Raw genomic sequence first — 16,261 nt, 5'->3', positions numbered from 1 at the left:
ATAAGATGTTTCGGTATTCTCGCGTATGTCTGACAGAGATAGAAGCAGTCGATGTTCGAGTGGCGCCCCATTGAGAAGTACTCTCTTATCATATCTTGCTTGTCACATGCCACGTCATCAAAGACAAAAATTGAATTTGGACATGCCTCGCTCGGTGGAATGACATCACTGTTATTGGAGAATGTAAAGTAGCCGATTTCGTCAATCGGCGTCAATAAATCTTCCAAATAGCGATATTTCGGTTGTTGCAGCGATTTCGAGTACACGTACACGTTCTCGAAACGCACGCCGTGCGGACTTTCCAGCAGGCTTATCAACACGTTGGTTTTACCGCAGTTTGAGGGGCCGCAAACGATCGCGCGTATAGTTGTCGGTAGCATCGTACCGTGTTTGCGCACACCTTTGTTCACGCTGCAGCATACTCTGTCGTCGTAATTCATCACTCGTATCGTCAGAGGTTGTCGCACAAATTTCATTTTCTCACTCCCGATTTGACTTCCAACGTCCGCCTATTTATAGCTGCGCTTTGCTTAGTATTGTCTAGAGATTGCAGCGGATGTCAACAAAAATAGGCACAGGTCTATTAAATCGTGCGATAAACGCACTTCCGGTCGAGCTTCATATCCTCGGCTATCAATTTTGCGGCCCGGGAACTCGTTTGGAAAAGCGATTGGCTAGAGGTGATCAAGACGTCAACCCATTGGACGCGGCGTGCCGTGAACGCGATATAGCGTACTCTCGGAGCAGCGAACTCACCGAGAGACACACGGCGGATAAGGTACTCGCCGAGAAAACGAAAACTCGCATCGCCGCGAAAGACTCGAGTCTCGGTGAGAGAGCCGCGGCGGCAGTTGTCTGGGCAGCGATAAAAGCCAAGACGAAGCTCGGCATGGGCTTGAAGAAAAGGACGAAGAAGAGGAGGATACTTTTAGCAGCAAAACGAGGCGGATTTTTACCAATTGTACCAATGCTGGGCGCGCTCGGATCCCTGGTCGGCGGAGCGGCTGGCGTAGTAAAAGCGGTGAACGACAGAAAAGCCGCGCAACGTCAGTTGCAAGAGATACTACGCCACAATCGCGCCATGGAAGGTCGCGGACTGTATCTCGCCTCTTACAAATATGGACGAGGAGCGAGGAAAAAAAAACGTCAAAAAAACGTTAAAAATGCCGAAAGGTGTAACTACAAATGTGCAATTGCTACAACTTGCAAAACGTATGCACATTTCGTACTTTAGAGGTGTATTTATGCGCAATAATTTACCGATAAATGGCTCGCGAGAAAATGAGAGCGGTATCGTCAATCTGGACAGCACAGACGGTCCTGGCACTCATTGGGTGGCGTATGCAAAAAGGGGAAATTGCGCAATCTATTTCGACAGTTTTGGCAATTTTCGACCACCCGAGGAATTGGTGCGATATTTAAATGTACCGAAATTGGAATACAATTACACCTCTTATCAAACGTATGATCAGAGTATCTGTGGACAATTGTGCTTGCAGTTTCTCCGAGAGGTTGAATTCTCGCTGCGAATTTAAAGACTGACATTGCGCTATTTAACTCAGTTTTGTCAACATGTCGCTAACACTAACATTGACTGGGAAGAGTAGCGTCCTCGCGGCGACTTACTTTCCGCCCATAGATTTGAGCGACGCGGACTACGAGCTCGGTCAGACGGATTTTGAAACTTATCACACTATATTGAATGTGAATTTCTCGAATAATAAATTTTACTACGGCAAAGACGACGCGGAAATTACGATTCCCGAGGGATCGTACGAGCTGCAAGCGATATATGAGTTTTTGAAACGCGCACTTTCCCGAAAATATAATGCTGTTAGTGATAAAGGTGTCGACGATGAAGATTACCCAATCGTGCTCCGCGCTAATTACAATACGATGAGAAGCGAGATCAAGTGTGCATACAGAGTAAACTTTAGCATGCCCAACAACATTGGATCGCTGCTGGGATTCTCGAATCGTATACTGCAACCGCGAAAATGGCACGAATCGGACATGGCGATTAATATTATCAACGTGAACATTATCCGCATAGAGTGTAACGTGACCGCGGGTGCATACAGCAACGGTAAACTCGTTCACACGATACACGAATTTTCACCGAGGGTACTACCAGGATATAAGATATCGGAAACGCCGGCGCAGATCATTTACCTGCCGGTCTTCGTACGGAGCATTACTGATTTAGTGTTACGCGTTGTCGACCAGGAGGGACGATTACTCGATTTTCGAGGTAAAGAGATAACAGTTAGATTGCACGTACGACGGCGGGCCGCAGCAACACCTCGTGCGACGGGATGCTCGTGTTGAATAAAGACACGAAGAACACAATCAGGCTAACAGCAACATCATTCGCTAATATCAAATCAACCACGAAGAAAAGACTCAAACCTCGTCAAACGTTGCGTTTTTACAATCTGTGGGATTTGCGGTGCGTGCCACCTGAACAATGACTGAGATTCTCAACATCGAGGAAGAGCCAGTCTTTGACGATCGCATCGTCAAGATTGAGACTCACACATACAACCCGTTTGCCAATACAACATTTGGACACAGCGACGAGATAAGAATACTCATACAACAACAGGATTTATATACGTTGCCGTATGAGAGTTTGCTCTACATCGAGAGAGAACTGCGGATAAATCATCCAGTTGAGGGATCCAATGTGGCGCTGGGAAATAATTGCGTCACATTCATGTTTGACGAAATTCGTTATGAGCTCGATGGTGTGGAGATTGATCGCAACAGGAATGTGAGAATAACAAGTCTGCTGAAAAACTATGTAACAATGTCATCCGATAGAAGCGTGATTATGCGAAATGCAGGCTGGGATAGCCCGACTACTGTAAATGGATACTTTAATTTTTGTGTGCCGCTGCACATGTTGCTGGGATTTTGCGAGGATTACAAACGCATGGTTATTAATGCGCGTCATGAGTTGATTTTAATACAAGCGCGCAACGACAATAATTGTTTGTATGGAGATTCTGCACTGGAGCCTGCGATCAACATATTCAAGATACAATGGCGAATGCTACACGTGTTGTTAAGCGAGATTAAGAAGCTGTCGATGCTGCGCGCTCTGGAAAGCGGACGTTACCTCAGCATGGGTTTCCGCTTGTGGAATCTATACAAATTTCCGCTATTGCAGCGTACGACCATTCGTGGGCCATTAAAACCGCGACTCAACTGGAGAAGCCGCGATATGTAATTTTTGCCCTGCAGACAGGGCGGAAAAACAACATGTCCGAGGATACAAGTCGATTCGACAACTGTAAATTAATTAACGTGAAACTCTATTTGAACTCGGAATGTTATCCGTACGACGATATGAATCTGGATTTCGATAGAAACAGATGGTCGATTCTGTATGACACGTATGCACGTTTCTGCAAAAATTATTACGGATACGAGTATCTCGAGCCGAGCCTCACCGTCTCATTATTTCTACGTCACGGTCCGTTTGTGATTATCGATTGTTCTCGACAAAACGAATCGGTCAAGAGCGCAACGGTAGATGTAAGATTAGAGTTTGAGTGTAAGGAGAATATACCTAATAATACCACAGCATATTGTCTCATCATGCACGATCGCGTGATCCAGTACAACCCGTTGACCAACGTTGTGCGCAAAATCACCTAAAAATGTTTACACAACTACGCGTGTGAGAGAGAGGGAGGAGGATACATAATCATGATGATGTGATATGTCTGAAGAGTATCGTAATACCTCTCGACTGACTCACATCGAAGAGATCATGTCTGCACCAACATTTGTCGACCTGCAAGGATTTATCCTAAATAAACGATTTATTGTGAAGGAAGCGGCAATCCTGAGAAGAGGATATATCCTGTCGCACTATTTCTTCGCATGCCTTGTGCCATGAAGCGTGCTTATAAAGTCGGAAAGGCGCCAGGCCTCGTGGTTAACTCAGCATCATCACAGCTTGCAATGGGAGGATGGAAATGTTCCATACTGCATGGCTCAGCGCTTGATTACGGCAGCTATCGCTGGCATAAATGAACAAGAAGAGGAGGAAGAAGAGTCCTCTCTCGTGTATGTAAAAGGACTCGAAAAGCGAGAATGGCTTGCCGAATCAATAGACGATGCGAGCAGCGGTTTCACCATTGAGATTTTGGTTGCCATATATGAAGATGTACCCGCATTAAATAAGTTAGATCCCACATATACTCTGCGGTGTAATAAACATGTAAAAAATTGCGCGTTACAAAATGTATTTAAATTATTTAATTGGTGGTCGGCCAATCGCGACAATCATCCGTTTTTTTTTTAATAAACATATTGAGAATATTTTCTAAATATTAGAAACCGCTGGTTCGACCAGAGACATTGTACTAGGTCAGGATTTTCTAGACGATAACGAAATAACGTTAGTCTATCGGCCTCAACGGAAGGTGCGTAAAAACGATTTAGAATGCGGGCTAGAATCTTTCCTGACGGCTTTATTACGAATCGAAACTTGCGCACTCACGGATGATAGGAGTGTCGTGCCGAGAGAATTTCTCACAGATTTCGGTCAAGAAGCAGAGGAAAAATTACGAGAAATAATCGAAAAAGTAAAAAACACGAGCGTTCGATTAATCGATGACGATTACACAGTGAAAGTAAATTTAAAAGATACATCCGAATACGCGTACGCACCTAGACGATTCGCACACGTGGAAAAAATTCAAATACGCGAAATTATAGACGATTTGTTAAAGCGTGATATAATTACGAGCAGTACGTCGCCGTATTGCGCGAGAATTGTGCCAGTAAGGAAAAAAAACGGCTCAATGCGACTGTGCGTCGATCTTCGGCCGTTAAATAGTCGAATTGTAAAACAAAAGTTTCCATTTCCGATAATAGAGGATTGCCTATCGAGACTTGGAGAAAAGCGTGTATTCACTCTGTTAGATTTAAAAGATGGGTTTCACCAGATAAAAGTTCAGGAGGACTGTCGAAAGTATTTCTCATTTGCTACTCCGGACGGGCAGTATGAATATAAAAGACTTCCATTCGGGTATAGCAAATCACCCGCCGAATTTCAGAAACGGTTAATTAATATTTTTCAGCCATTAATTCGCGAAGATAAACTTATAATATATATTGACGATATAATGATTCCGTCGGACACGGTAGAAAAGAATTTGGAAATTCTCGAAGAAGTCCTATTTACACTCAAACGGTACGGTTTCGAGCTCAATTATAAAAAAAGTAAATTCCTGCAGAGAAGCGTAGAGTATCTTGGATATGTGGTATCGGGCGAGGGAATTACGCTTAGCGACCGGCATACCGAGGCGGTCCGTAATTTCCCGGAACCGCGTAACGCGCACGAGGTACAAAGATTTCTCGTGCTAACTAATTATTTTAGAAAATTTATAAAAAATTATGCGTCAATCGCGAAACCGTTATATAACCAATTAAAGAAAACGACTAAATTCAATCTCGACAAAGAATGTGTAACGGCGGTTTATACACTGAAAAAAATATTAACATCCTATCCTGTCTTGCGACTTTATAATCCAGCCGCAGAGACGGAATTACATACGGATGCGAGCGCACAAGGATTAGCAGCTATTTTGCTACAAAAACAAGAGAAAGGAGTTTGGGCTCCCGTAGCGTATTTTAGTCAGCTAACTAATCAAGCCGAAGCGAAATATCACTCATTTGAATTAGAAATGTTAGCGATAGTTCGAGCAATTGAACGTTACCATGTATATTTATATGGTATAAATTTTACCGTAGTTACCAACTGTAACGCGCTGGTATATGCGGTAAACAAGGCATACATTAATCCGCGGATAGCGAGATGGACTTTAGCGCTTCAAAATTATCATTTTAAAGTAGAGCATAGACCTGGGCTTCGAATGGCACATGTCGATGCATTAAGTAGACGGGTGGCTTATGTAAACGCTTTACCGATAGAACGAGAATTAGAATTTCGGCAATTACAAGATAAACGAATTCAAGAAATAGCAACCGAACTCGAATTCGCAAATAACGATAAATTCGAATTAATTGAAGGCCTTGTGTATAAGAAAGCCTCAGATAGGTCGCGATTTGTCGTGCCGGAAACAATGATCAATAATATTTTCAGAATATATCACGATAACATGGGACATTGTGGACTTGAAAAAACGTATCAAGGTGTATATGCCTCGTACTGGTTTCCTTCTATGCGAAAGAAAATAAAGGATCATATCGACAATTGTATTACTTGCCTTATGGCAAATACCGCTTCACAAACACGAGAAGGACAAATACAAGAGTCGAAAATATCGACGAAACCGTGCGAAACAATACATGTTGATCATTTTGGTCCTTTGCCGGAATCGACCAAGGGGAATAAACATGTTTTGATTATTGTTGACGCGTTCACGCGATTTACTTGGTTGTTTCCAACAAAGTCAACTACAGCGAAAGAAGCGTGCAAACATTTGTCGTCTCTGTTTAATATTTTCGGAGCACCGAAAGAAATAGTTTCTGATAGGGGTACGGCTTTTACAGCAAAAGAATTTGAAAATTTAATGGAGGAATTCGGGGTTTATCACCGTAAAGTAGCAGTAGCATCGCCATGGGCAAACGGGCCTGTGGAACGAGTTAACCGATTTTTGAAAAATACATTTCAACGAGTTTTGACCGAACCAAATACATGGCAAGATCAAATAAAAACAGTTCAATACGTGATAAACAATACAAATCATTCTGCCATTAAAAAATCGCCTTCAAAACTTTTGCTGGGGTATGATCAGCAAAATCATGTAGACCGTGACCTAGCCGACTTTGTAAATAATTTGATAGAAACAGATAACGATATCGAACAAAAGCGTCTTACCAATCGAGATATAGCAATAGAAGCGACACAGAAACTGCGTACATACAATAAAGAGTATTATGATAAACGACATAAAAAACCGTCTCAATATAAAAAAGGAGAGTATATATTAGTTCGCGATTTGCAAACCAAACCAGGCGAAGCCAAAAAATTTAAAGCCAATTATAAAGGTCCGTATATGATAGCGGAAGTACTCAAAAATAATCGTTATGTAATAAAAGATATACCGGGCTTTAATATTACAGCGAAACCGCTTAACACGATAATGTCATCGGATAAACTAAAACCATGGGTTAAACCAATTGTAAATGCGAATCAAAATAGTTGTTAATAGAATTAGTTATAAGAAATGTAAATAACATTAATGTATAAGCGGAATTCAAGGAGATGATTCTCAGAATTTTATTATTGATGTTTCAGATGCAGAAAAATCAATGGTAACAAAAAGAAAAAAAAAGCAACATCCGAGACGTATGTATATCAGGCTGGCCGAGCTGTAAGAGAAACAGGAAACAACGCTGAAAAGGACAAGACGTCCTAGCACGCGTACACAACGTGTCTCATCCTTAGGAGAAGGGAAGGAGAACAAGGATTTAGCATGGGCGAGCACGAAATTCGGGGCAGTTGCCGATAGCAAGCGATTCTGAGCGTTTTCGAGTAATATATATGAACGGAGCGATCGAGACATAGAAATATATCGGACTTAGATTTGTTCACGCTGATATACGGCAAGGCCTATATACACGCGTCGCGGATAAGCTGTGATTAATATCTTTTAATTTACATTATATAATAAACCTATTATTATTTGCACAAATAGTCAAACATTAAAACAATCCTGTTTTCACCTTTCCGCCGTTTTCCACGTTGCGCCGCTGGGCATCACATCCAGATATATATTCTAAAAATATCTTACAGATTAAATTCTCTATTCTCTTTGTTATTTCTCTCCCACCCTCACCAGATATTTCTAAGAATTCCTTTTACCCCCACTACTTTTAAAAATTTCTCACGCAATCGTATTTCTAAGAATTCCTTTTACTCCTTCTCCTACTATTTTTAAATATTTTTCTTTGTTTTTTACCTTCCAGATATATTTCTAAGAATTCCTTTTACACCTTCTCCTGCTTTTTTTTAAATATTTCTCTTTGTTCTTTCTCTCCAGATATATGTCTAAGAATTCCTTTTACCCCTTCTCCTAATATTTTAAAAATGAGCGTTACTCGATTATTAGTACTTTTTTATATACGATAAGTCTCTCGTCGACTGTTCTAACTGACGGTTCACTTTTTAATACTGTAACGTTGCACCTTTCCCGACGCCACGGATCGGCTCGTCGGTGCCAGGATTCGGGAAGAGGGGAGACTCAGATTCGCAATAACACTCGGTTGTTCTGGTAAAAATATAGTTTATTCGGGCCACCTTTCAGGGGTTGACCCATTATTTAGTATGTAAGTACATAGTATTGTATAACGGACGAAACGCGACCAGATGATACGCGGACACGACTTATAGCTAGAATTTACAGATAGGAGTATTACGGACGAGACGCGACCAGATTATACGGACGCGGACACGACTTATAGCTAGAATTTACAGACAGGAGTATTGCGGACGAGACGCGACCAGATTATACGGACGCGGACACGACTTATAACTAGAATTTACAGATAGGAGTATTACGGACGAGACGCGACCAGATTATACGGGCGCGGACCCGACCTATAGCTAGAATCTACAGATAGGAGTATTACGGACGAGACGCGACCAGATTATACGGACGCGGACACGACTTATAGTTAGAATTTCCAACGTGGACGCGGGTACGGGCGCCCTGAGAAGGGCGGGCTCCGTCGAGCGCCGGTGACTTACGGACGGGACCCGGTGACCGAGGACACTCGGCCTACACGACGAGAACGCTCGTCGGCCGGGATGACTTACGGACAGGACCCGGTGACCGAGAACACTCGGCCTACACGACGAGAACGCTCGTCGGCCGGGATGACTTACGGACAGGACCCGGTGACCGAGAACACTCGGCCTACACGACGAGAACGCTCGTCGGCCGGGATGACTTACGGACAGGACCCGGTGACCGAGAACACTCGGCCTACACGACGAGAACGCTCGTCGACCGGGATGACTTATGGACAGGACCCGGTGACCGAGAACACTCGGCCTACACGACGAGAACGCTCGTCGGCCGGGATGACTTACGGACAGGACCCGGTGACCGAGAACACTCGGCCTACACGACGAGAACGCTCGTCGGCCGGGATGACTTACGGACAGGACCCGGTGACCGAGAACACTCGGCCTACACGACGAGAACGCTTGTTGACCGGGATGACTTATGGACAGGACCCGGTGATCGAGAACACTCGGCCTGCACGACGAGGACGCTCGTCGGCCGGGATGGTTGGGAGCGTGGGATTTGAGGAGTGATCTCTGAGTACGCTCGAGGGACTAGGACGGGACTGGCTGTGAAGCTTCGGCTGCGCCGCTCTTTATACCCGACGAGCCCCCCACTCCAAGAGTAGCTTGGAGGGGGTCGATGACGGGTGGGGGCGAAAAGGCGGATTTCCAACGTGTTTATATGTTGGCCCCGTAAGGGGCCGTTTACATGAGCGCGGATGGTTAACTGGCCACGCGTATGTGTGGCTAGTGACGGCTAATCGGGTCGTCACAATACCCTCGGTTCAAAGAAGCAGCAGCATGAATTACTACATGCCGAGACGTGATGAAACGTGCGAGAAGAAATGTGACGAGTAAGTATAACTTTTTTTGTATTTTTTTATCTTTTTATATTTTTTTTACGAATTATAATTTTTATCTAATTTTTACAGCGTTTCGCTGGAGCCTCGTGCGGTTTGTATACTAGGAAGACGATACGCATTGACGACCACGGAATTTAAATTCTTCGAAATCGGCATCAGAGTGAATTCGCCGAGTTACGTGGAGATCGCCATAGGAGATCATCGGGGAAAACAGCTAATACTATCTTTCGAAACGAAAGTGGAAAGAACTCTACGAGCAACGTCACTCTATTTAAAATTATCTGAACAATGACTCCTCTAACAACAATGTGTATAATTGCATAAGTGTCGGACCGCTAACAGTGCAATTTCACAAGATAAACGACACCAAGCTCATAAGTCTCGAATCAGCGGACGTGCGCATGATGATGGTCGAATCGACGTTACGTCGTATGTTCGAGCTCGATTCATGCATCGAAATAATGTTTGATCGATTGACGAGGATCATTGTAACGGTCGATATCAAGTATACACAATTGTCCAATATTGCATCCACTGTAACGGATGCTAGAGAATTGCCGAATGCGATACGCGCTAGCGACGTCTTCAACAAGCAACAACTTGTCGATTGCGAGCTAGTAGCTTTAGTTTTTAATATGTAATAAAACTTTATATAATTATGTGTTAAATATATAAGACGAATAAATACTTATATGTATATATCATGGTATACTTTATTTGCGCGCCACCCGTTACATAATTTGCGAGAGATAATTATCGTGTCAAGGACATTGTCGCAACAGCGAGAAAAAATCGATAATTTCATCTTATGAGGCGCACGCGACGGTCTCATTAAGAGAGAAAAGACGGGCCGCAGCGCGAGAGAGAAGACGCACGCATTGGAGAGTGAGAGAGACGGCGAAGTAGCGGCGAGAGAGATTCGGCGGCTCGCGGCGGCAAGAGAGAAAATGTGAAGAAGAGAGAGAGACGGCGAAATAAGACGCGAGCGCGAGAGAGAGGCTCACGCGACGAGAGAAGAGATGATGATGCGAGAGAGAGACTATAAAAATTTATTTTTTTTCAAAAGAAATATATTAAAAATTTTATTTTTTTATTTTTATTTTGCTAGTGAGGTGTCGCAAGGGATGGGAAAACGACAAGGTTTAATTGTACAATTTTTAGGTAAAATATGGTTTATTATAAATTTTATGTGTATATTTACAAAAAAAAAATTTGTATGTGTGTGTGCGTGAGTGCGTGTGAGCGTGTGTGTGTGTGTGTGTGTGTGTAAAATTAAAAATGTATAAACGATATATAAAAAATATATAATATAAAAAAATGTATAAACAATATATAAAAAATATATAAAATAAAAAATGTATAAACGATATATAAAAAATATATAAAAGTATAAAAGATATATTAATTATATACAATTATATAAAATAAAATTATATACAATTATATAAAATAAAATTATATAAAATATATAAACGATATATAAAAATATATAAAAGTATAAAAGATATATTAATTATATACAATTATATAAAATAAAATTATATAAAATGTATAAACGATATATAAAAAAATATATAAAAGTATAAAAGATATATTAATTATATAAAATAAAATTATATAAAATGTATTAAAATTTATAAAATAAAAATATATATAAAAAAAAGATATATGAAATAAAAATTATGTAAAAATGTATAAACGATATATATAAAAAATATATAAAAATAAATATAAAAAAGGTCGGAAGCGAGAAAGATACGGCGGCTCGCGGCAGCGAGAGAGCCGGCGAGAGAGAGCCAGCGGGCCATATCCATGCAGCGACTGCGAGAGAGGGGGTCGCATCAACCATCGCTGTCAGACTGTGCCTCGGCACCTGCACATAGAAATATAATAATTTAATATTTTTATATTATATTTTTTGACATATATATAAGTATAAATATATATATATATATATATATATATATATATATATATATATATATATATATTGTGACGTGACGCTTTTGGAGCGCCGTCACAAGAGCGAAAAGCCCGATCGGGTAGGCCGCAGAGATCTGGAGCGCCCCTCACTTCGGGGAGGGTGCGATCCGTCGTTTTTCCGTATTCCGTTTTACCGTATTTCTTGCGAGAATCGCCGTTGTACGCAGCATCGGCCTGTCGATGCGCGTGCGACACGATTTGTAGGTAGAGCGACAAGGACGGCTCGAGAGAGCGGCCGGAGAGAGACATGTGAAGCAAGAGAGAGAGGGAGGATGCCGGAGTGCCGCAGCAAGAGAGAGAAGGAGGATGCCGGAATGCCGCAGCGCGAAAGAAGGATGGAGCGAGCGTGGGATAGAGAGAGCGCGGGACCTCGCGCAGTTAAGTATCAAGTATCCGTAATTTACTTTGATATATCTCGCGCAGAATTTAGGCGTTGAAAACCTTATAGATACCGAGAGGACTCCGGGAGCCAAAGCAACCCCAGGGCCGATCCTGAAGGGGGACTACGGAGGGCCCGGCCAGCCTCCCGCTTGTTCCCGAAGGAGAGATGCCGCGGGAAGAAACCCGGAGAAAAATCCTCTCAACCAGCGATACATTACCGGCGTGAGAATTACCTCATCTAAAGGGGGAGGCGGGGGGAGACCTTAGGGCCCCCGCCATCGACCCTATCATCGAGGAAATGCGCAAAAGATCGGCGCGAAAAAGAAGGTACCGAGACGCGCGAGGCCCGGCTCTCCACTGTTCGGTGTGCCTTAGACCAGAGAGGGTGACTCCAGGACTCCAAACGTGCGACCACAGGACTCGACTTCACCGCCAGAAACTGTAAGCCGCCTCTCGAGTAGTCGTAGATCCGTGTTGGTTGGTACCGTAGATATTGATCGTGTATCGTAATTACCGTGAGTACCGCACTCTCTCATTTTTCGTATCGTTTTGTGTGTGAGAGGGCGGACTCTCTCTCTTTTCATTTTTTGAGTATCGTATCGCGGGGCCAGCCGACTTTGCGTTTTCGCGAAGAGAGCCCTCTCCGAAAAGTGCCGCCGACAGTCTATCGTCTCGAAAATAATTATTGTAAATTCGGGTTACCGAGATTTTCAGAGTCACGTTTTTTTATATAGGCTCGATTATTAGATTTTCGGAATTTGCGTGTAGCCGTCTCCGCGAGTTTGTTAACTATTTCATTGTTCTCGACTCGGCGAGAGAGTCACGAAATTTCCGTCATCTAGTTGTTATCTTTTTTTGCATACCGTGCCGTGTCTCGGAGTATCGTATTGTGACCTCTGTCTATACCGCGTGCCCGCGAAAAGAAGTTAGACCATCATAACGTTTACCGATTTTGTCTTTGTTTATCCCGTTTGTATATTATTGACGCGAAATTCTTTAAGCTGTGTCACATTGTATAATTACGAATAATTTTATAGATCAAGTCCGAAATACCGATATTCGCAGATCTTTATATTATATTTTTGTTTTACTACCGCTGGTTTATATATTACTGTTTGTTACATAATTATATTATCCAATTGTATGTATCCGATGTCAAATTGTAAATCCTAAGTGTCAAATATATATATATCTGTCAAATTCTAACTCCACGTGTATGTCTCTCTATACCTCTCTCTCAACCATAGACCCATCACTCCTATAGACCCGCGACTCTGTATGAAATTTGGAGAAGTGACTTTAAGTACCGTTCACAGTATTATCGTGGCGCATTCACACGCGCCTGGCGCCCAACTTTACTGTGAGTTAATGAACGCCCCGAAGGGCGAAGAATTAACTCTTCTGATACCGATTTTTACCGTTTTATTAGTTAAACTTGGAGACTCTTTAAATTGAACGCTCCCCTGTCCGAACTTGGCGTTTCACAGGAAAAGACGTTGCAATATATATATATATATATATATTAATACTTACAATCTCGGTTCCTCATATCTGACTCCTCCATTTCTTGGTCCGAATCTGTATTATATTCCGATGATTGCGATTTACATGACGTCGATGGTGAAGGCATATCCATGCTACCAAAATAAAAATTTTCTACAGTGAAATAATCGACACAATTTTTGTAGCGACGCTGAAAACATGCGACTCGCTTGTGTCGTTTATACGATCTGGTGCATTTAGATAAACCACCAGTCATTCTTAAAATGTCTTTGTGAATTTTCAGAAAATCGGCAACATCTCTTGTATGCGATTTTTGCACACCATGTTTGCGATTTCTTAACAATTGTACAACTGAAGTCACCGGAATGTTCTTCGCTTCCTTCTCTTCACGTTTAAAACGAAACGGGTTATCTTTTTTTTTCGCCATGATTACATTCCTGGAGATGCTTATACCATATCTCGATATTCTCATAATACCTGAATGATTTTACTGCGTTCTCCATTTTTATTGTCTGTCACTTTTCACACGTATTACACTTGTAACCTTAGTCTATTTTCGCTGACATTCGCTGCAATCCCTGATCATCGGTGCTGGACCGTCAATATGCGTTCGCATCCACGGTCGATTGTAATGTTCGAGGCAGCGACGATATGTCTGAACCTCCGGATCCGCCTTGATGTGCTCCGGAAGCTTGTCCCACAAATGTTCTACGAAATAGCCGCACTTTTGCAGTAAAACAATCTTCGGAATATATTGCAACTGTTCGGCACTTAAACTGAGAATGTCGGAAGCACTTAATAACATTACAAACATCTTGAATGAAGAGAGCGTGCGCTTGCCAGTGGTACTATAGCCCGGCAGCGGTATCGGTCCTCATTATATATCCCGATCATCCCTTTGTTCTTTAACGCGCAATTGCAATTATCTCCGAAAGATGATCTTCGTCGAAACAAAAATAGCGACTGCTCAGTAGTTGACTATCGTCATGTTTACACCTTCCGCAAAGACACGTCATAACCTGCGAAGACATGTCGCAACGCGTTTGCCCCCCCCCCCCTCCCCCATACTTTCCCATACTTTCGCCGCTGATGTTTCTTAGAAATATACTGATAACGTATCAACCCGCTTGATTGTCGGGATCCAAACATGCGGCAGCCCTTTTGTTCTTAATAATTCGCAGAATTTTTACCTTATCTTATCTTGTAATAGATATCTAAATGTCGGCGCTCACCAAGCGGCAGCTCCTAATAAGTCGCAGAATTTTTACCTTATCTTGGGTAATAGATATCTTATCTTGTGATAGATATCGCACAAGCTTATCTTGTAATAGATATCGCACAAAGATGCCGCTTATCTTATCTTGTAATAGATATCGCTGGAATGTTTATCTTATCTTGTAATAGATATCCGCTTATCTTGTTTTTAAACATATCAGGTAACATAAATCCCTTATCAGGTAACCTGAGCTGATAAGATAAGCTTATCTGCTGATAAAACCCCCTCCCCCGCGTGACGTCACCTTCCTCACCCCCAATCCCCTCCCGCCCCTCACCCCCCCTCATTGCCCCTGGGTTAGAACTCCCATAGTATACCTACTAGCATATGCTCTTCTCAAAGGAGTCTTCGGTGAGAAAGCGCATCTTATGAGGGTGCGAATCATCAACAAACATACTGGAAACGAAAGATTCCCTTCGAACTTCCTCATGGTGGCCAAATGTGGGTACCGTTTCACATAGATTTTTTAAAATCATATAATTCTTATTTTATTTTATTTTATTTAAAATCATATAATTTTAGATTATATTAAAAACTTGATTTTTTTACAGTCCTACATCGCGATTGGTTAGTAAAACAGAAGATTCGGAATAAGAATGGACAGCTGCATTCAAAATACTCTGCCACAGAAGTGGAGAAGTATGTGAATGCACTCCCCGCTTATCTCGCAGATTGGGCCTATGATATACAGGGCCCTCGGGGTGCTAACGCAAAGAACAGAGATGGAAACCTCGACCTCAATGCTTCTAAGCGTAGGCGAAGTGGATCCACCGATCCAAAGCGCAATTATACAAGAAGGGGTCAGTACTTAAAATGCAGCAACTCCAACAAGTACCACAACAATCCAATATTTAACAATCTCTCTCATCTCAGCAACTATTACTACAACAACAGCAATCATCACATCAAGAACCGCCATCCCAGCAACAATCATCACAGTTTTCATTACAATACCAACAGCCATTCCCACTTCAGGAATCACTACCGCAGCAATCATCACATCAGGGACTGCCACCTCAGCAACAATCATCACAGTTCTTACAATACCAATCATTTGATTCGTTAGCTAATCCATTAACATCAACATCAGCAATGACATATGAAAATTTTGAGTATGTACTATTAAATTTGAATACAATTTTTTGAAATATTTTATAGCGTTTTCAATTGTAGCGGATTTGATCGACCCGAGGTCAATTAATGACGTCATTGACCAATTACAGCTATTTATTCTTCAGAGAAATAGCTGTGATTGGCCAATGACGTCATTAATCGACCTCGGGTCGATCAAACCTGCTTCATTGGAAAACGCTATTAGTGATTTGAGTTTAACATTTTTCTCTTGTTTTCAGAACTACAGCAGCCACATTCACCAATCTTTAAGACCCATTTCTCTGTTAATTCTAACTATTATTCGTATTTGATTGTTATTATTCCATGAAAACTTTTTCATGGAGAGAAGATTTAATCAATCGCGTTGCT

The 16,261-nt window shown here is 42.1% G+C and overlaps 1 protein-coding gene and 1 pseudogene across 1 annotated transcript; both read left to right on the top strand.

The window, feature by feature from the left end:
• The first annotated feature begins 2,467 nt into the window (after nt 1–2,467).
• LOC146723109 (uncharacterized) lies at nt 2,468–3,232 on the top strand. Its single transcript, XM_085483160.1, has one exon. It carries the CDS (start codon nt 2,468–2,470, stop codon nt 3,230–3,232), a length of 765 nt encoding a protein of 254 aa, XP_085339286.1.
• Nucleotides 3,233–4,000: 768 nt separating this feature from the next.
• On the top strand, nt 4,001–10,176 carry LOC146723108 (uncharacterized; annotated as a pseudogene).
• Nucleotides 10,177–16,261: the final 6,085 nt, after the last annotated feature.

Source organism: Nylanderia fulva, unplaced genomic scaffold, assembly GCF_048542155.1.
Source record: "Nylanderia fulva isolate GAGA-0341 unplaced genomic scaffold, ASM4854215v1 Scaffold230, whole genome shotgun sequence".
NCBI lineage: Eukaryota > Metazoa > Arthropoda > Insecta > Hymenoptera > Formicidae > Nylanderia > Nylanderia fulva.
This window is presented reverse-complemented; position numbering and strand designations above follow the sequence as displayed.

Excerpts from the sequence above, each read along its gene's own strand:
- LOC146723109 (XM_085483160.1), top strand. The coding sequence starts at position 2,468 with ATGACTGAGATTCTCAACATCGAGGAAGAGCCAGTCTTTGACGATCGC.